Source organism: Oxyura jamaicensis, chromosome 1, assembly GCF_011077185.1.
Source record: "Oxyura jamaicensis isolate SHBP4307 breed ruddy duck chromosome 1, BPBGC_Ojam_1.0, whole genome shotgun sequence".
NCBI lineage: Eukaryota > Metazoa > Chordata > Aves > Anseriformes > Anatidae > Oxyura > Oxyura jamaicensis.
Genome location: NC_048893.1, coordinates 42751392 through 42773093, shown reverse-complemented (window position 1 = coordinate 42773093; position 21702 = coordinate 42751392). Strand labels below are relative to the sequence as shown.

Genomic DNA, 21702 nt, shown 5'->3' with positions numbered 1-21702 from the left:
CTGATGCTAAGTGACATCAGAGAAGTCCAGCATGGTCAGTGCACAGAGCTTCTCACTAAAACAATGCACTCAAACAGGAGACTCAGGCATCTGCAGTGTATGCCAAATCTGGTTATTTCAGTAGCCTGATGCATCTCTCTCCCACCAGGCTGAGAGCCCCAGCTGGGGAACGACTACACCTGATTTTCCAGGATATATGGAGAAGTCTTCCATATGAGAAGATCATCTGAGGCCACCAGCAAGAATTACATGAGTGTACATCATAACAAGGACATAATACAGGGCATATTATAACCTCTTGTCATCCACGTTCTCTCATCTCACATAACATTGTAAGGAAAACCCTGGTATGTATGGTTTACATCCTGAAGAAGAGCAAATGAATGCACTAAAATGACAAGCAATGAGGTGATATAGCCATGACATTAAAATCCTTTAGCTAGAATATGTTGCTGCACATCCTCTGAGATACTATCCTGAAAAGCAAAAAAGATGAAATTGAGTTTTCCTTTCCCATTGTAAACTTACCATCAGCTTGAAGGAAAAAAACTTAGAGAAGGTAGCAGATAAGAGAATGAGTCTTAAATGCCTGTCTACACGGTATAATAAAATAGACTAGTTATTCTGAAACAATTGCTTTCCAATGACCTCCCCATGCATGAGCATTCTCAATACAAAATAAGGAAGTACAAATAGAGAGCTGTCCTGGAATCATTGTAGTATTTAAAACTCTTACACCTCCTTATTCAAGAGTAATTTCCCTGTTTGGACAAGCCCAAGATTAATCACAGCGTTGGTAGAGCATTAGGCAGATGAAAAGCCTTAATGTTCTTTGAGTGCCCCTCCTTCAGAAATCATCCTGTCAAAAGGGTTGGGTTTGTTTACTGGATATAAAATGTTGCTAAACCAGATGGAATAATTTCACACTTTAACATGAAAATGTATTCAGATTTTGACATCATTACTAATGATACCGGTAAACACTGAATTTAAAGTGCAGAAATTTACACTACACATTGCCTCCATGCAGATCTTACTGGAAGTATCTACCTAGAACAGCCCTGCAGGATATTGTTTAATATAATTAAAAAATAATAATAATAAAAGAAAGAACAGTCCACTATCATACATACGCTCCATATATAAAAGAATAAAAGCTACAGACTAGTGTTACTATTAAACAGTTCTGAGTCCAAACCAATTTTCTCTCTATAGTAAGGCCTGGTTACTTGTGGCAGATAGTGGTTCTACAATACTCAAGTGAGGCAATCTTGAAGTTGGGGGGGGGGGGAGAGGGAAGAGGGGAGAAAAGGATACATTTCAGAGTGACTTTTATCTATACTCACACAATTCATCACTCATTTAAGCACTGCGTGGACTTGACATAGTTTCAGCCTACCACGCATTGTACAGGACAATGCAAAGACTGATCTTTTCACATCTTCATCAGATAAGCATACACAAGTTAGTCCACCAACTGTAAGACTTCAAACACTTGCAAGTTTAAAAAGGTGTACATAGTGCTAATAAAAGTCCTTGGCAATGAGATGGGTAATACTAAAAGCTGGTTAGCTATTGATGCAGCTCTTGTTCCCATTCTTCCAAAGAGAAAATAGTTTTGTTCAACTTCACTCAGTGCTCAGTGTAGAAATTCACAGTCTTTGCAAACACAGACCCTTTTCTCCATCCTCTTTAGATCTTTTGACCTATCCTTAAAGAAATCTTCAAGATCTTTATTTCCTGAAGGGGATCCAAAACAGTGGCAAATATATATACAAAACAGCACTTATGTGACTTACTCTCCTCAAGTTATTCAAAAAGTAACATGACGTCCAACCAGGGGAATTGCATGTACTTTTGCAGAGCTGTCAGGTATCATCACCTTGATGCCAAGGAAAACCAAACATCTACGTGCAAATACAGCTGTCCAAACCATACTCAAAAGTTAGAGACTGATGTTAACATACTAGCTCTGGCAAACAGACAAAACTGCAGTATAAGTGACAAATATGCATGGAAAAATTTGGTTCCATATCTTTTTATTCAAAGCAAACCTAAGTTTAGCTTTGGGCAGTATCATTCATGAAAGAAACAGGAAGGAGTGGAAATAATTCCCACCATCTGTTCCAGGCACATCTGGGAAAAGAAATACTTTATATAATGTACGGGTGTATATATAGACGCATAATATCCACTGCATATAACTGAAGAATAAAGGACGCAGTTATTTCAGACTCAACCATGTCTGAATTTTCCTTAAATGCACCATTTTGTATAGACGTGCTAGTGACATACAATATGCCCTGTCTGAAAGGGGATCCGAATGATTTAGTCCCTTCAGAGGTCAGTGCTTTTTAATACCAAACAGAGGCAAAAAGTATCAATGAAAACACACTGCAGGTAGGATGTTCCTGTCTATTTCAATGAAATAGCTCAGATACAAGCTAGTTCTTTTCCCATCCATCTGCATCTAAAGGATTCCAAAGCAGACAAAAAATTGATGAGCCTTGCAGGGCTCTACAGTTATAGGTGTTGTGAAAAGGAATGAATGAGTTATTTTCCTAGAACATCAAGGTTTCTTAATAATATCCCTGTAATTCAGACCCAACAGGATGGATCTTTCCATTACAGTCTCCTCTTTCAGTATGAACTGGTTCCTGCTAAAGAAATGTCCAGAATGAGAACTACATGAGATTCTTGCATTTTACCAAAACCTAATTGCTTACGATTCCTTACTGCCACCTTCTCTAAATCCTTGGTATGATGAAATCAAGACAAAAAAGGGTGAACTGCAATTACTCAAGTCTTCCCTCTCACAAAGAGGAACCAATTAGACATACTAGACTTATGGGGACAGCACTATAATTACCACAGCTCTACTGGAGTTAAAGGAGCTCTGGTATTGCACACAAGCTGATGATCCTGGACACAATTCTATCCAAGTTCAAAAACAACAAGAAAAAAAATAATTTTCAGAAAAATAAAAAAAAATAAATAAAAATTACCCCTTTTGGCCTTACACAACACTGACCATATAGTTTGCAATGGGAGATTTGGAAAACAGGGAGATGCAATTTAGCAAAGAAAGATATCCTGCAAAATCTAGAAGCTTTGAAGCTCTAACAATTGGAAATAAGAACAAAAGCTTTAATGCAGTTCCTATTTGCTGATTCATACAGTTGCAGCTACTCTTTATGCCTAGAGTCATTTGCTCAATAACAATGTAAAGTGAGGACAGCAAACACCTTAGAAGTATCTGTCCTTCCAACATTCACACTGATACAAAAGCCACCCCAATCTGATCAGCAGGTGAGATGCCAAGAGTTCCATGTCCAGTCCAAAGACCTGGGGTGACATGACAGGAGTTCTCAATTACACTACCCGTACTGCACAGCAAGTGAAATTTTTGTTGAATGACATGCAGAATGAATACTTGTCTCTAATCTTTAAACACACTTTTAAAAAAAATCAGATTCCTTTTTCCCATCTTCATCTTCTGACATCCCACACCCAACTACTAAAAAAGAGATGTGGTAATCTTACTGTTTGTTTGTGCAGTTTAGCCCACTCGAGGGCTCCCATGTACAGACCATCCAACTGTGCAATAATATAGCCAGCATGCCTCCAAAAGGGGTCATCCTTATTATTTCTGATTTGTTGTCTTGTCCATTGATCTTGTTTCCTGCAGAGGAACAAACAGGTTGGGGTTTTCTTGCTTTTGTTTTAGAGTATAATTGATATTGCAGGGAAGGGGCAAATGTTGGCCTGCATTATGACCCAGATGATCAAAACCATCCTAGTGTTTTGAGGCAAATCATGTTCTGGAAATCCAGTAGACATGGATGAAGGTTGCATCATCTGGGTGCAAATATTCAGATCCATGCAGCGTACCCTACAGCTCTGTGCCTCTACCCCTATACATCATTTCAGCGCCAAAGAGAGAGATGGATTCCACCTCTGTGAGAGACCCCCCTATAGCAGATCTAGCATCCCCTTATAGTCAGAAAAGAGAAACAAGCATTTGATTGTTCACCTGATCTATTTCCTTTTAAATGCCTACTCTATAAAATAGACTGACTTTTGATGTCCTTACTTCTCTCCCCTGGATACATGTGTGACAAAGGCTTTCTTCCAGCAGTGCTAAAACATTGTTTAGGAACCACTGCGATTCTCCTCTGAGGAAAAGGTGGGAGACCAAACAGTAAGTCTGTGTGCCAAATCCAACCAATAGGTTATTAGTCAAATAACCCAGGTTTACAGCACAAAACAGAAGCTGAACAGACCCAAGGGCAAGAGCAGTCAACATTCCGAGGAACTCATAGAGTTCCCTCCTTCACTGCACACCATGAGGAGTAAGTCAAGACCAGATAAACAGAGGACCAGAGACTGTAATCTATCTGGCATTATGTACAGCAAGGGGAAGAAAAAAAAAAAAAAAAAAAAAAAAAAAGAGGAGTGAATGAATCTGGCAAGGAAACAAACTCTTCCAGCAGTATATGGCTGATAAAACCAGCCAAATTCATCTGTCTGAAAGTAAAAAGATACAAGACGTGTGTCAGAGGAAACAGGAACATGATCAGAGCATTCACAGCTATGGCTTTCAACACAACACAGTAGCCCATATTACGACTGCTATAAAATGAAGCAACACAGAAGAAGTCCAGGATACTGGCATTAGAGGAAAAAAAGATACAAGGCCACCTACTATTGCCCCCTCCATCACAACAATGCATCTTGGGGAATACAGCCACTGTTATGAGTTATACTGAGGAAAACAAAACAAAAACAGATATTATAGCTACCTCATCTTTCTAATAGAAAGGACAGCAATGCTGAAGGATACAACGATAGGAAGGGAGTGCTAAGAGCTTTTTTCTACTCTGTTTTGATACACTAAAAACAAACTAGATACACATACAATAAGCAAAATTAGTCAGATATGTAGCCCCCTTGCTTCAGGAAACAAAACAAGGTAAGATGTAAAAATTAGTCTGCAGACATGACCCAAGTTTCACAGAAATACTCATAATGGAAGAAAATACAAGTCTAAGGAGACTTATATAAGTGCTAAATACAGTTGAGTCTCCCAGTACCTGTCCTGGTTCTCCCACTTGTAGCTCCCCAACAGTGTAGCTACAATATTTGAGCAAATTACTTTTAAATTTATACTGCTGAAGAGAAAAAGGAATCAGGACTTTTGTGGTTAGAACAGAATTCACATCAGTGGTATAGTAAGCAAAACTCTAACAATGGAATGAAAGAATGTGTTAAAAAGACTAGGATGCCAAGAGACCACTCTGTTCAGTGTAACATTCAAAATACCAGTTTTCAGGAAAGGATTTTCACTAGAATAAAATTCAGAATTCATTGGTGTTATCCGCATCCACTTGTAGTAATAGCTTTAAATATTTCCCTGAAAGAATCAGAATCGGGGAAGGATATATGACCTTCTTAACAAGTTTAAGTATATATTTTCTTTCACCTATGAGAGAATAAAATTGAAAAATCCTTATATACATCAACCATAAGTCTTGAAGAATTTATTTTCTAAGAACTAAATACATACGCCATGAAATTCTGGACTCCACTTCGAACGGTGGGATTCTTAATTAACTGTGGATACATATTTGCAGCATGATCATACATATGCCTGAAAGAAAAAAGGTAGTAGAAATTACTCTTTTGCACCTTCCCCTCTTCCTCACCATCCCATTTGTCAGCAGATACTGAGAGCCATGCACCACAAAGTCAGCTTTTTCCAATCATGAAATGGTATTGTATCTTTAAGGCATGTCAAATAGCAAAGTTAAAACAAGTATATTGTTTAAATTTAAATCAAAATAAAAGTCCTTGCTCATGTTTGCTCAAACTGCTCTACAATGGAAAAAGAAGCAAGAATGAGATTGTACAATTTCGTAGCAAAACTCCACATTCAGGAAATCTCTGAAGATCAGAACCATCTTTGAAATTCTAGCACATTAATTTAAAGCATAGCACATTAATTTAAAGCATAGCAGAAATGGTTTACTGGAGAGCTATTCAATTTGGAATCAAGAGAGCATGGAGATGAGAATATTTGCTGAGTGAGAGAGAATTTTAGCCTGGTATCTAGCAGAGCTTTTGCTTACCATTAACCATGGTCCTTCCTTACATAAGCTAAATACCCCTACTTTAAGGTGTACGTTTCTACAAACAGCAGTCTCCTGCCAGCCCTAAACAGATTCAGCTGCATGGAAACCAACGTTGTTTACTCCCCGCGCCCCCCCGCCCAAGTTGAGGTCAGTTAGCTGTTTCATCCCCATTAACTAGAAGGAACAAAAGGTTGGGTTTCTGTTTGTTTTAGTTGACTGGTTCGTTTGTTTGTATTGAAGTGAAGCACTTTACGTTTAAAGACAAAATTAACTGACAAAAAGAGCTCAGAACCTAAAAGTTAACATCACCCTTCAATTTTAGGTCAAATCTAATTCATGCATCTGATTCATAGAGCTTTCAAATTTTCTCAGTCCATTTATTTTTCCTCCCATCAACATTTCTTAATTTTCAAGTTCAAACCGAGCCAACACTTTTTCAGCTACTCAGTCAAAAAAAAAAATACAGGGGGAGGAATATTTAGTTCTAGGTGGAATTCAGCAGGAAATTATTTTGCTGAACTCTGGAGCTGGTAGAACCACATCAGTCATAAGCAGAATTATCTCCTACCAAGTTCTGAGGGAAAGAAAGCCAAACAGATACCAGCCTCAAGGGAAGAGCATGCCAGCAGGACAGTATTCCCTCTATTAAACAAGGGCAACTTCCTCTGGGAGGAATGCTCTTTCTCCCCAGTTTCTTTCAGGGCATAATTAGAGAATACACCCAGAGATGACTGAATGGTTTGCTGATGATTAGAGATACTGATCCACTGACCTTGTCCCTTCTCTTTTTGTCCCCTACCCCATCCTCAGCTGTTTAAGCACAACTTGATTGCATGACCCTGCTGTTTCTTATGTCAGTTCTGATACCTCTCTGGCTGCCTAATCTAATTGGTCTGATACATTCAAGCAAAACCCTAATCCAACAAAAAATGGAAATAGTAAAAAATGTAAATTATTTTTCTGGCAGTTTGTAGCTTGAATTAGGTTTTTATGCTTGTTTAAGCAACAGAGGTGGTATACAAATGCAACTTTCTGCTATGTTAGTAAGTGAATCAACATGAAAGACCTTGGCCAGGTCAGTGCCTGGACAGATGCAAGTGCGAGGGGTTGGATCTGGGGAGTTCGGGCAAGAGAGGGGAATGCTCAGCAGCTCCACACCATCACACCTTTCAGGAAACTCCAGCTATAGTACCAATTTTAGTTCTAGAGTTAGCCGTTCTCCTCCCATTTAACACAAGACTACATGCAATAAACATAACCTACTTCTTGAAGTAGACAAGAAAGTTGAAGAAACAGATCAACATTCTGCACCCCTGCAGTTACAAGAAATTTGGCAAATAAAAATTTTAAGTAATTTTAGGAAGGAAATTATAACATATGCTATACTACAAGACAGAGTTCTGATGGCACTAGAAATGGAGAGGGAATAGCAGAAGACAGTCCATCTGGCAGATGGTCTTTTAGGGACAAGAACCAGATTAGGAGGATAAAAACAGCCAGGATACTACTCTGATCAGACTTCTAACCATCAGCCATACTGCCTTCATTTGGTGCACTTGAAAGTTATGCAACACAATGCCGATTTTATGCTGGTAACATCTTTAAGCTGAGATGACCGATGTAGAGAGTGGGTTAGTTCAGAATCAGGGGACTGAAAGCAGCTTCTTTAATGGGCTTCCCTCTTGTTCATACTGACAGAAGCCAGACAATTCTGAGACTGATTGATTAACCTTTAATGCCCAAGGTTATTAAGATTTTTTCCTCCTAAATTCCCTGTGACTTTTTTTTTCCCTTTAACAACGTTTCTATGTACATGGCTTGCATATTTTGTAAGGTATAGGTATTATCCTCCAAAGTAAATTGGATCATTATAATAAGGTAGTGCTTTGCAACTGTATCTAACAACAAAAACAAGGCAATTACAATACTGGGACAAGAATTCAAAGTCTAAAAACAGTAAAGCACAGCTATGTTCTTCAAATTAGAGAGGAAGATGACAGGACTCAGGTCAGCTGAGGTTGTATCAGAAAAGAGTACAATTAATGTTGCTTCAAATTTAAATACTGCTCTTAGGCACCAAGCACGTCCCAGCTGGGATTGACTAAAAGTATGTGCTTCACGTCACTGATCTGGATGTGCTCTGCTGTTGCCTGAGTACAGTGAGGCCTCAGTAACACTGCTTATAATGGGGAAAGAGAATTCATAACCCAAGAAAACCAGAGCAAACAGCTTTGGCTGGATGTTAGGATTGGACCTTACAAAAAGGCCAGAGACTGGGGACAAAAACAGATCTCTGGCTCTCTAGACTCTCAAATTAGATTTATCTTCCCCCTGTGTGTTTTCAAAATAGACAGCTGCTATCTGAATCAGGTACCTACACTAGAAAGATGAATCATGCTCTAGAAAATGCCTGTTTCTATTATCACTGGTAGATGGATCCAACTTGCTTAGTTATTGATTTTTATACCACAAACCTATAAAACTATAGCAGACATATATTCTTCCCCAGCAATCTGAGATAAGACAGTCCCAGCATGTCCCATTTTGATTTTTTTTAAATCCATTTGTCTTACATTCTGCTTGGGTTCCTACAAAAGACAAAACATAAGCTTTTAAGACAGATTTTGACATTCCTATATACCATACCATCAAAGGTTTGGCTTTGTCTAGAAACCTTAATTCACACCCTAAATGTAATGAAAGAACTGAGCTAGCTGAGAATTCCTGAAGGTCTCCAAATTGCAGGCACTGTCAATCTGGAGCTACTGCTCACCTGACAACTTCTGCAGGAACCTGCACTTCAAACTGGGATTACAGAAAGGAATGTATCCTTCCCATTAATGCAACACGTGAGATCAGAGCACTCCCAGGGCTTCAGAGTTTCTACAAAGAGATCCCTTGGTGAAATTTCTGCTCCATGGAGTCATGGCCACAAATGGCATTGCCACAAATGGATGTGAGACAGCTGGAGAGCTTGGAGTTGTCCAGGTTAAGTTAACAATGTACTGGAGGACACCTCAATTACCTCACATACCTAGTGTATTCACCTTGGACAGCTGTACCAGAGCCACTCATGGTGGCAGTGCTCATACAGACAAGTGACATAAGCCTCATCACTCTGGTAGTTAAGTGGTTGTTGATGCAAATAAAGCCTTGAACACCATCAAACATGTCGTTACACTCTTCCTTGCTGTTACTGGGACAGATGAGTCCTTAAAAAGGAAGGCTGAGCTGCATGATGCTACTGTGTGCATTGATGTGTGCAAAGGCAGAATGATAGTGTTTAGAGACTCCTCATACAGGAAGTCATGATGGTGCTCGACAGCATCCCTGGAGACAAGCTGCCAGGCTGTCTGATGGCTATAGGGTTACAGTCTGAGAGACGCTGGTTACCTGTTTCGCTGCAAGAGACTTGTGTAAACACCCCAAAGAAAAAACATCTTCCTGCATGTCAGTTAGGATTCTGTGACCCTCCAGGCAGGATAAAAGAGAAATGGAATTCTGAGAGTAATCTTTTAACATGTGCAAACTTAGTGAGTTCTTTTATCTGTGCTTCAAAAAAAGTCAAATTCATTGTGTAAGAGAACTTTATTGACTTGCAGTTTACTGAATAAAAACACCAAGATTGTACAGCTAAAAGCTGAAGTAATAGGTCCTCTGTCTTCTCAGGGGTCAGAGGAGTCTATCACTAATTCATTTCCGCTCCTTAGCTGGAGCATTTTCAATAGATATTCTTAGCTTCAAAGAGAAGTCCTTTTATCCAAAATAGCTTTACAAGACAGAAAACGCTTATAGTCATAACCTCTGTGAGAAATATATTTCCACTGCATTTTCCATGGCACAATGGGGCAAAGAGCAAAAAAAATAATCAGATGGTACATATAATATATGATAGTCATTTTAGAGATGGGAAGCATTTTCAGGCTTTGCACTGTCAGAGAATTTCTCAGTAGATTTTCTCGAAAAGGTCTCATCAGAAAACAAAGGCTTTGGCTATTTCTGGTTTTGCATCTTAACCCACCCTCACACTTCAACTCCTTTAAAACAAGTTCAGTTAAGTTCCCCACTTCACTTAAAAGCCCAAGTATCAAAACATACTCTCCAACCTCTTCCTTGACAAAAACCCTCAAACTCTTTTCTGAAGACTTTAAGACCTCTGTTTGTTATTATTTCTGCTATACCTAACTCTCTATGAAGGGCCATTTAGTGGCAGAGCTGATAGTCCTGCGGTAGCAATGACTGGGGGGAAAAAAAAGAAAATTCCCTCCCCCAAACCTAAGCACATCAGATCATGTCCTTGCAGACACTGTTTCACATTCAAGCTATGTTTAAAGGAATGGGTATACAGTTAAGATTGTTTAAAAAGCCAGCAAGGAAGACTTACATATCTACTACGGAGGCATTAGTAGACCAGAAGTGTGTTGTTTAAAATACAATTTGTCATCTGATTAGCCTTAGCATAGATTGGGCTGTCTACATACAAAACTTAAGTTTAATCACTTAAAGATGAGTACACATAAAGACACTGAAAAAAAAATCTTTCAAGTAACACCCACTTTTAAGAAAACTCAGACTGAGGGGAGATCTTATTAATGTATATAAATATCTGAGGAGAGGGTGTCAAGAGGATGGAGCCAGTCTCTTTTCAGTTGTGCCCACCAACAGGACAAGAGGCAATGGGTACAAACTGAAGCACAGGAAATTCCAGCAGAATATGAGGGGGCACTTTTTTACTGTTAGGGTGACAGAGCACTGGCACAGGTTGCCCAGAGAGGTTGTGGAGTCTCCTTCTCTGGAGATATTCAAAACCCGCCTGGATGCCATCCTGCGCAATGTGTTCTAGATGATCCCTGATCAGCAGTGGGGTTGGAGTAGATGATCTTCAGAAGTCCCTTACAACCACAGCCATTCTGTGATTCTGTAACAATATTCTCATTTAATGCCAGCATTCCCCCAGATCCATATGTAGTTTACATAAACTGACTAAGTAGTCCATAGCAATAGCCTCTCATGCCAATAATCTAAAAACATGTATCCAGATCTCTCATGTACTTCATTCTCTTTCCTGCCTGGGATAAATGCTGTGCACTCAGAACTCTGAGATTCCTCTTCCCCCTCCCCCCCACAGTGTTTTCTTGATCAACAAAATATGCTGTATTGTGTTTCTGTCATACCGTAGAAATCTTGTCCGAAGACCTAGCTACCTCTCCAGTAAAGTCTACCAGAGAGTCACATTAATATATGATACAATCAGTAAACTATCCATAAATCTTAACTGATCTTAAATTGCCTTACTACTCATTAAGTTAATATCATCTGGTCCAGAAGCCATACTTGCCAATTGTTTGACAGAAAACTGTCCCTTGCTGGACTGTTCAATGCAGCCTATGGGCATTTCAGTGTTCTGGAAGAAAGGATGGTGAAGCCAAATTCCTGTCACAGCATCCATCATAGGCAGCTCTCAGCTGTTCCCCAGGCACACAACAGAACTTAGTCTTAGTAAAAGAAAAATTCTTAAGTTCATAGAGGAAAAACAGAGTCTGTTTCAACAAACCACATGTCATGTGCTTAATTTTACCACCAGCTATATCCCACCAATTCTGTCTTCCTGCTTAATAACGGGAAGAACTTAAAAAGAACAGAAAAAGCTGGTCTGGATTCCCAACAAGCACAAAACACTGTCAGTTTTCACAGATGTGCATTGTGGGAGTGATTCAGTCCCTCATTCCCTTTTCACAGGGCTTTCACTAGTACAGTGGCCCTTTTAGACACATACCAGTCTATCTCCTGGCCTATCAGAATATCAGCATTTATTTTTTTTTACTTTGACCAAGAGAGACCAAACACCAATGTTATGAAGCTTCCACATCTGTTCCCCCAACAGTTTCTTGTCAGTGCTTGCTGAAAAAGCCCCTTAAGGAAGCCCTGCAGCCTTTGCCTCTCCCTGACTGATCTGCTCTCAATTCTCTCATCTATTGGTCAGTCACCTACCTCCGGACTGGGGAAATAACTATTTTTTCTGCTACCCCTTTTGTAATTACTTACAACACAAGGCTTACTCACATCATTACACATATGCTATTCTGTGATTACATTATTAAACCAGTAATATAGATGCAATACTCATCATTCTCACAAAGGTGAGAAGACAGCCTGGAGGATGAAAAGACAACACAAAGCAGAAATCACATCTTGATACTGTAAAGATGCTGTATTTCATACTTGTTACTAATTAAAAGAACAGCACACAAACACAAAGGGGTATTGTTTAAATGGATAGGAATGAAGGGAAAAGAAAAACACACGCTCACTAATACAGAAATCCACTGGAAGTGTCATAAATTGAGTTGCTTTCTGAGGTACTTACGGAGCTGTGAGATAGCCTTCCAAAAAGCCAGCTGCATACATGATATCTTCATTGCTTAAGGTCTGATGGCCATAGCCTGCTCTGATCTCCAGAACTCCCCAACCTGTTGTCTGTATAGTGTTGTTGTAGAAGCCATAGGCATCTCCGCTCCTGTCCAGTATATTCCTGACCTGAAGTGTTTTTTGAGCTTTATTCCAGTACACAGTTGCGTAACGAATTTCTGTGGCCAAGAAGAAAGAAGGCAAGGGAAACAAAAACAAAGACAAGGGAAATTAGTGTTGCAATAAACCTGAAAAGCAACAAGTATTATACAACCTTTATTTTACTTAGACTCTGATGACTGTTACTGTGCCCACCAACAGGGGCACTGTTAGAGGGGTCGGAGAAGTAGTTGCAACAAGCACGGAAGGTTTCACTTTAAGCCTGGTAGCTCTAACCCAGGTCTAAAAGATCCCAGGCAGATGTTATTAAACAGCCACATGAAGATTTATGCAATAAAACAGAATGGGTTGGTCTACCACCTTTTTGGAAGTCTCACTCACAGTCTTTGTAGACTGAGTACTAAAGTAGCTGCTGCAAAACAAGATTAAAACAAGGGAAGAATGAGTAGATATTTCCTCTCCAATAGTGAAATGCTATGACAATATTTTGGCAATTTAAAAAAGTTACATTTGGTAACTTTCCAACAGGTTTGATTCCACCATGGAAAGAAATACTGATGTTAACATACTGAGAAGTCGTATGAGAACCAACTAGAGTTTTACCAAAAAAGTTTACAGTTAAATATTCTCATGTTACTCTTTTGGAAATCATCCACAACTCCTTCAGTCTAAAGCTCCACCATAGCTGAGTCTTGACATAAAATTCAAAGAAGTATTTCCTTACCTGGCCCAGAAGAAACCCTATATGAATCTTACTGAAAGCAATTTTAAAAGATGGCATGCCTGATCAATTGCTAACGATTATAGCAACTGTCAACTTAATTTCCTACCTAAAGATTCAAAAGGCAAGTTGTTGTTTTTTTAAAATTTTCTAGGCAGCTGATCCTGGAGATGGTATTACCCAACAGAAGCACTAGAACTCAGTGGATCACAGACTGGAAGAGCAAAGCACCACAGGTATGCAACCCTTTCTAAGGCACACAATACCTATCACCCAAATGGAATAGAATCAATTTCAAGTGGTAAAGGAACAGAAAATAAGGGCATTAGACTGCTCCAGAGTTCTACCTGGGCTGCTGTTCAGCAAACATTCTTAATTATTTGGGTTCTAATCCCAGTGAACTGAAGGTAAACAGCTTTCAGAAAAACCTCTAATCATAGAATCACAGAATGCTTTGGGTTGGAAGGGACCTTAAAGACCACCCAGTTCCAGCCCCCTGCCATGGGCAGGGCCACCTCCCACCAGACCAGGCTGCTCAAAGCCCCATCCAGCCTGGCCTTGAGCACCTTCAGGGACTGGGCATCCACAGCTGCTCTGGGCAACCTGTGCCAGGGCCTCACTGCCCTTATAGTGAAGAATTTCTTCCTTACATCTAACCTAAACCTACTGTAGTTTACAACCATTTCCCGATGTCCTATCACTGGACTCCCTGAGTCAAGTCCCTCCAAGCTTTCCTGTAGGCCGCTTTTACGTAGTAGAAGGCTGCTGTAAGGTCTCCCCGAGGCCTTCTCTTCTCCAGGCTTCTCTTCTTTCTCTCACCCCCTTCTACGAAGGAGAGTTCTTGCATGAGTCTATTTAGAGATGAAGTTATTTCAGGGACTTGGAACACAGTGTTTAAAAACATGTTTTATTAACTGCCAGGTACTGAGTCTATTTAAAGGACTGAGACATGACAGACCTTAGAAACCTCTTCAAGCTGCTATAACCTCACTTTTCTGTTGTCTTCTTAATTATCTTTTAGTAATACACGAGGTAATCCCTGATTTAGTTTAAGTGTAAACATGGGAATTGCTCATACTGAAAAATCCACAAAAAGAAGAGCAAGCTGATGTGGTTTTATCAGTGGAAACAAACAAAGACCATCTTACAAAGCTAAAACTCACAAGAGCACAGAGGATGGGGAAAGTAAGGTCCTGTGAACAAGTGGTGCAAGGTGTCACAGCACAGAGCACCATGAGCATGTCCAGCAGTTAAGGGCAAAGCTGACTCCAAGCAATGCAGCCCGCTGCGTAGTAGAGAAAAGACAGGTTGTGCTCAGTACAGACACCTGAGGAACAGGTAAAAAGAACAAGGACAGAACAGGGGAAGAGAAAGATGCTCTCCGTAAGTGGGGAAGTACGCAAGCAGCCAAGAGGAATCAGGGCAGCTAGGTGTTCTTATTAGTCCCTACAGACTAGGTAGGCATGCCAAAGAAACCTTCTTCTGCCTAAAGCAAAATAGCTGTTGCTTTCTTTAAAAAAAAAAAAAAAATACTGATGCCAGTGCAACACAGACTGAACAGAGATAGACGTACCCTGAACAGACGTACTGTAACACAGCAGGCTGTGTTTCTTTGTTTTATTCTCTGCCACAGCATGAAGATTCAGAGCTGTTTTCATAAGGCAGAACAAACTTCAAAATTACCCTTGGAGTTTACCCTGACCCTAAATTCTCTACACAGAGAATTTAAACTGCAGAAAATCAGGACTGGAAGAGGATGTGAGAGAAATGACAGCATGAAAATACATGATGATTTGCAACAAAGGCAGAGGCCTTTAGAGGAACAGCAATGTGCTGTAGATGTGGCAGGCACAAAAACAATGCTGGAAGACACCATCTTCCACTACTGATTTTTTTTTTTTTTTTTTTGGCAGCTACTCATGATTTCACCTCATTCATTTTTGTCAGTTTCTGACAATCTAACAGGCCTGGTTTAACATGTCAAAATACCTATATATGAAGTTGCTACGTCTATTTAAATTAATATATATTTATATTAATTATAACAATTACTATATGGTTATATAAATTTTTATATTGCTACAGATGCAGTTAAAATTGCAAGCTTATAAATCTCTGTACACTTAGAACCAACTTCCACTACCATGTAACTGAAGTATTTCCTATCATCCAGCCTGTCACAATTTTAATCTGTGTTCGTCTGAACTAGTAGAACTACCTTTAGCAAGAAAACCATCTAGCACTGAAATACATAGCAGAATATAGATATCTAAGAACCAACTGCATGTTTCCAAAAAAAAATCCCGTATGTCTCACAACAACTTGAACCTTTATCTAGAATAATGCTGGCATTTTATATTTATTTTTGAAAGGTGATGCAGAGACCCTAACATTTCTTATCCCAGCAACTGTATTGGTAAGACTTTACATATGAACTAAACGCAATGTCTCCATGAATCCATGATAGAAGGATGATTTTCTAGAAGATTTAGACTTCCCAATGTGTAGCAGAGAACACTAACAACTTTCAACCTATTTCCTGCTCTCAGGACTCTGAAGAGCAGAAATTACTGTGGTAATTTAGGGTAATTCCATACCTGTATTGCTCAGAAGGGTTAACCTGAGTAAAAAGCAGAAGCAGACACTATTTATTGCAATGAATGACTCAACGTCCCTGCGGACTGGGTAGGTCAGTGTAGTCACTCTTTCCCTCAGTGCAATCAACAAGTCAGAACTGCGTAGCATTGGCAATGCACAGCTGCACCACAGCCACCAATGCACTGCATGACAGGGGATAGAAGTGATGAAGTGCAATGACAAAATAAGCCTGTAAATACGTAAGTGTTCCTTCTCCTTCCCGCAGGCAGTAGGAAATGGGAAAAGCCTTTCCTGAAACTGTGGGGGTTGGAACTGGATGATCTTTGAAGTCCCTTTCAACCCAAACCATTCTATGATTCTGTATTTTTGTATTTTTGCCAAACAGGGATCCAGAAATAGGACTACAGTTGGCAGACTGCTGGAATTTCTTCAACACATGAGAGGTATTTTGCAAAGATTATACCCTGAATAATGGAAAAATGAAGTTTCAGATGTGGTTAGGAAGTGGTGGTATCCTTGGCATTTCAAACTGAAAAACAAATCCTTTCTCTACCTTTTTGGCTCAATACAGGCATTGACAAGGTTACGTTAAAAGCAGAGCTTGTCTTTCGGTGGCAGATGCAGAATGGAAATACATACACACTTGACAGAACACTGAGAAAACAATTACTGAGTGTGAGGACAGAGACAAGATGAAACAAGGTGGAAGATGCTGTGAAGAGGACATGAAAGAGTAGTACTAACTTTCAGTGAAAGCACAAAATGGGCAGACAAAAAACAAAAATGCAGCAAGATGGCCCAAACGCATTATTTGATAACTGTCACTTATACATATTAAAATACATTAAAAATACAAAAATAACATCTGACATGCCTTAGGAACACCTACAACATCCTTTTGAAAATATGCAACAGATACTTTTCCTTATGATTTTGCCAACTGTGAGTTGTTTTTAAAACCTATCATACATCTAGACAGCCTATTTGACCTTGTAATTAGAGAAATTAACAGAACTCCCTTTTCCCTGAAAATAAAACAGCCACAAGGTTTGGGGATCAGAATTAATATTCATATCTTTCCTTACTTGGAGCAGTAAGTCCATTCACAAACAATGAAAGAAACACTGGGGACATTTTCAATCATTTCATGTATTTGAGACTGCATTTAACAAGATAAATTAAGTTAGAGTGAACAAATGTAAGTGTTACCTAATAATAGGAACATCACTGGATTCCTCAGCTACTAATTTATATTTCCATTTTACATGTTTGTTTTTATCTCTGGCTTTTGAAAAGTGAAGCCTTCTTGTAGAGGTATTAAGATGTACTTAGTAGTTTCAACCTATACACTTTCCACTAAGTTAGGAAGCGATCCTTCTTCTGTTTCACTGAGAAGATTTGCACAACCTAGGAACACAATAACAGTAGCGCAAAGTAGCACACCTCCCATTTTCAGTACAGCCTGTCCTACAACTACTGTTCCGTTAGATGTTCATGTAAATGTTTCAGGTCAGCCAATAACAAGAAACACCTGATCTGATATTCCTGTTCGGTTCTGTAATTTGAGAGAATTTGTTCTATTTTCCCACCAAAATTTCAGAACCATCCTTCTGTTTAGAAAGGTTGTATACCTCTGAAGTACAGCTGCAATTTCACACCACAGTTATGACTGGAATCCACTACAAAATGAGTGTTAAGTACTTCAGGACTTCTTTAGAGATTAGCTTAAACCACAGAGGAACTTAACGTGAAACCCAGTAATTTTCAATTAAATAAGTAAATGCTTTCTTGTTCTGCTTGAATACAAAGCTATTTACGTTTTCTATTCTACTAGCCTTAATTCATCCTATTTCCTCATTCTTTTCAAGTTTAAGTAATTTTTCAATTTGCCTCCAACAGGCCTGTCATTATTTGAAGCCTAATCCCCTGATTTGTGCTTACATGAGAGAGAGAAGCAATATTCAAAAAAGTGAACTGAGATGATTTAGGAGTTTGAATCTTGTATGACATTCATGTTCACAAGGATACTTAATGGTAAAACCCAGCTGATACAGAAAGCTTGCCAAAAGAACTGTAGGTCCCCAGTGTACATCATGCACAGAAGAAACAAAAACAATACTTTAACAAGTAGCTTCACTGAACTCTTAGTCCCTGAAGCAATTTTTACCAGAGAATATTCCCCAGAAACAGTTTCCAAATTGTATAATGAAGAATCTCTTCAAGGAGTTCAAAATACTAAAGAACAATGAATGAAAGTGGGAGGGGAAAACAGAGATTGATAGTTCAATGCTGAAGGCCAAATTTATTCTATTAAGTAGCCTAGAGGTATTTCTATTCGCTACTTCATAGTCTTCTACCTGTACTTCAATTACAATGTGAGGAATCAGTCAGGTATTAGCTGAAACTACTTCATATCCTACATTTCCTTTTAATTCCTTTGCACGCTTCATGGTTGACCATTCCTGCTAATGCAATAATGAAAGTTTTTGCCAATTCAAGTAAGGTTTGAAAAGCAGATCTCCAAGATGAGATAGGATTGCCCACAAAATGAGGTGCTTGTAATACTTTGGACACCTTCAAACCAACTGCTACCTAATTTTTCCTTGTTCTGTGGCAATTATTAAGTTAACTAGGAATTTCCTAGAAGATAAGCAGTGAATCCAGCCCTTAAGAGCTGCAGAATTCATTAAAAGCAGAAGTGTGAGATATGCCACTTCTGAGATTTGTTCCCAACAACCCTACTCTTGCAATCAATACCAGTGGTATCCAGAATCCTCCGTTGGGCATTGTGCTCTAAATGCTGCTGTCACCAACCTTTACTGATCTCCCAGAGGCAGCTTCACTTTGATACACTCCACACTTGTTCAACATTTCTTAAATTCCCTCCTTTCGCAATTCCTTTCCCCATCCTTCCAGGTGCTGGGTAACCCATTACATGTGCTTTGAAATTAGAAAAAAACCACTACCTTCATACATCCCTGCCACATCTTTTCTAGCACAGCTATACACCACAGCACATGTCCACAGCTGGAGTGTTTCTCAAAACCCAGGCAGAAACTCAATTTTTAAGCAAGAAGCCAAGAGTCTATGGAAGACTGTGAAGATCAGCAACACGTGCCATTATGCCATTTGCCAAACTCTGTCCGCATCCAAATTTGGCTCTGGACTGATAGAAGGTACAAGAATAAAGCTCGAAGATCAGGAGACGGAAAGGCTATGGCCTTCCTATTCCAAGGAAGCTCAGAATTGTTGTGAAAGTTTCAGTCACTGGATTAAGAAGTTTAATTGTCGCTTTCTAACACTGACTTATTATATAAATATAAAGTAAATATGATGATAAAAAAAAAAAAAAAAGTGAGCATTAAAAAAGCTTGGAAGTGATGTTTTTACCATGGAAAACAATGTCAGATTTTAAAAACTTAACCAGACACTGGCAAATTAATTACTGTAGTGGTAGCACAAGTTTCTGGTCCGAAAACACCAGCTCATGCCTAGGTACGAGTTCTGAAACTGACAAAACAAGCTGCCGACAGCCCCAGCCAGCACCAGCCACATCCCAAGCGGCTCCTGTGCGAGCATCCCGCACCCTGCGGAGCACGGCTGCCAGCCCCAGGCTCTCTCGATCCATCGAGCTCACTTTATTTTCCCTCGCCCATTCCAGGACGAGGTTTTGGAAGCCCACGTGAGGAAGCCTGACACCTAGGAGGTGTCGCCGGCACGCCTGCCCGGCCGGCAGGGCTGCCCGTGCTTCAGCAGCCTCTGCCCGTCGCCTGCAGCCCCCTCCCCGGCCCGCAGGAACCCCCCGCGGGCTGCGAGGGCTCAGACCCGGCTCTCCCAAGGGGAGAGGATCACCCCCAGCCGCCTCGCACCTTTTTCTGAGGGGTCACAGTGTGTGTATGTGGGGGTCCCTCGCCCCCGGATCCAGCCCGGGAGGAGCCCGAGACGGGGCGCGGAGCCCGGCGGCTCCCCCTGTTTCTCACCGCGCTGCCCGCTCCGGAACCAGGGCACAGCCCCGTGCCGGGCTCCGCTGGAGGGACAGCCCCCCCCCCGGCCGCCTGGCACCTCCAGGGCCCGGAGCAGCCCCGCTGTCTCCCCGCCCGCCCCGCCTCACCTGCTCGGCCCCCCGCCGCCGCCCACAGGAGGACGAGCCCCCAGCAGCAGCAGCAGCATGCGCCGCCGCCGCCGAGCCGGGCCATGCCGCCACCGCCCCGCGTCTCCTCTGGGCACTGGGAGGCGGCGGCGGGACTTTAAGAAGTTCCCTCGCCCAGGGCAGGTCCCGCCGCTGCCCCCGCCTCCTCCGGCGCCCGCCCCGGCGCCCCGTGCAGGGGGTGGCCCTGCCGGGACGAGGGCTGACCCCGCGCCGGTCGCCCCTTGCGGCTCCGGGCTGTGCCCTGGTCTCGCCGCGGCGACCCGGGGGCTGCGGGAGCCGTTGGGGCCGGGTCGGCCGCCTGCCCCCCGCCTAGCCCCCCGGCTGTGTTTCAGGCCCCGGAGGTTAGGTTAGGTTCGGGCCGAGGCCCGGCCTCGCCTCCGCGTTCACTGGCCCCGAGGGGCACCGGGCTTGCCCCGACGGGTCAGCCTCCGGGGTTTGCTCCGGTGAAGCCCCGGGAGTGAGGTGGTGTCTGTCAAACCACACGCTTTACGAAGAGGAGAAGCAACTTGCGGCCTTCTTGGGCCAAACCGCTGCGTGTTTCTGAGCAGAGGAAGGATCCTTTCCTTGGGGTTTACAGTCATGGACCGCTTCCCATGTGGTCCTTCCCTGCCCCACTGGTTCAGATTGTTTCTGGAATCTTCCCCAGTGTTACTCTACCACTATTGTAAAACAGCCATCATTAGGACTTTGTATTCTGGTAATTGTTTAAGACAGTTAAAATTTGATACTGGTGGCCTGTAATAGCCTCAAATTAGAGAGGTCACATGCCCAGCAGTTTGGGCCAAATAGCAACTCTTGGCCTCAAGCCCTGGACGAGAGCAGTACAACGCCACCGGCTGCAGGAACCATTCCATACCCATCACTGCTTGTTCAGGGTCGCTTTTCAATAGGAGAAAAGGATAAAACTGCTGTTGCTCCTCTTTTTTTTTTTTTTCTTTTTTTTTTTTTTTTTCCATGAGAAGAGAGTCCTAAGTGTCTAATCATGAATGGATCAGTGCCGTGTTTGTTGGGAAGGAATATCTCTTCCAAGGCTTTTCCAGAATTTTTCCCCAAAAAATCATCTCTGTCACATGCTGCTCTCAGTTTGGCTGTTGGCAAAGTAAAACATAAAATGGTATTTTACCATATAATTCCTTGGATAGTATTACAGAAGGAAAAAAAAAAAAAATAGATTTTTTTAAAAGGTTCTTTGTGTACAGAGGGGTAAACATTGCTGGAAACCGGTGGCACATATGAACTAGGATAAAAAGCACAAATATACAATGCTAACACAAGAGGTGTGTACGGATGTATGAGAAAAACGAGATGGAGACAAGGGGGGAGCCTGACCAAAGCTACTATAAAAAATAAACTTCCAACTGCTCCCAGCCCAGGGACTCACAGATTGACTGACTGATTGATTTGTGAGGTAAGTTCAAATGAGCAGGCGATGATGCAGCCAAAATCCTTTCCACTTGGAGAGCAAAATTACATCTCAGGCAAGATTTTTTGATATAATGTTTCACTGCTTAAAGAAAAGAGAAGAGAAGAGAGAAGAGGAGAGGAGAGGAGAGGAGAGGAGAGGAGAGGAGAGG

At 41.2% G+C, this 21702-nt stretch overlaps 1 protein-coding gene across 1 annotated transcript in view; it reads right to left on the bottom strand.

The window, feature by feature from the left end:
* PLBD1 (phospholipase B domain containing 1) overlaps positions 1-20244 on the bottom strand; it is a 37451-nt gene extending 17207 nt beyond the window's left edge. The window contains exons 1-4 of the mRNA XM_035335466.1: positions 20090-20244; positions 12499-12718; positions 5567-5650; positions 3544-3682 (exon numbers count right to left, since the gene is read on the bottom strand). Of these exons, the coding sequence (XP_035191357.1) occupies positions 3544-3682; positions 5567-5650; positions 12499-12718; positions 20090-20174 (528 nt within the window). The 5' untranslated portion in view covers positions 20175-20244. The remainder of the gene's footprint in view (positions 1-3543; positions 3683-5566; positions 5651-12498; positions 12719-20089) is intronic.
* Positions 20245-21702: the final 1458 nt, after the last annotated feature.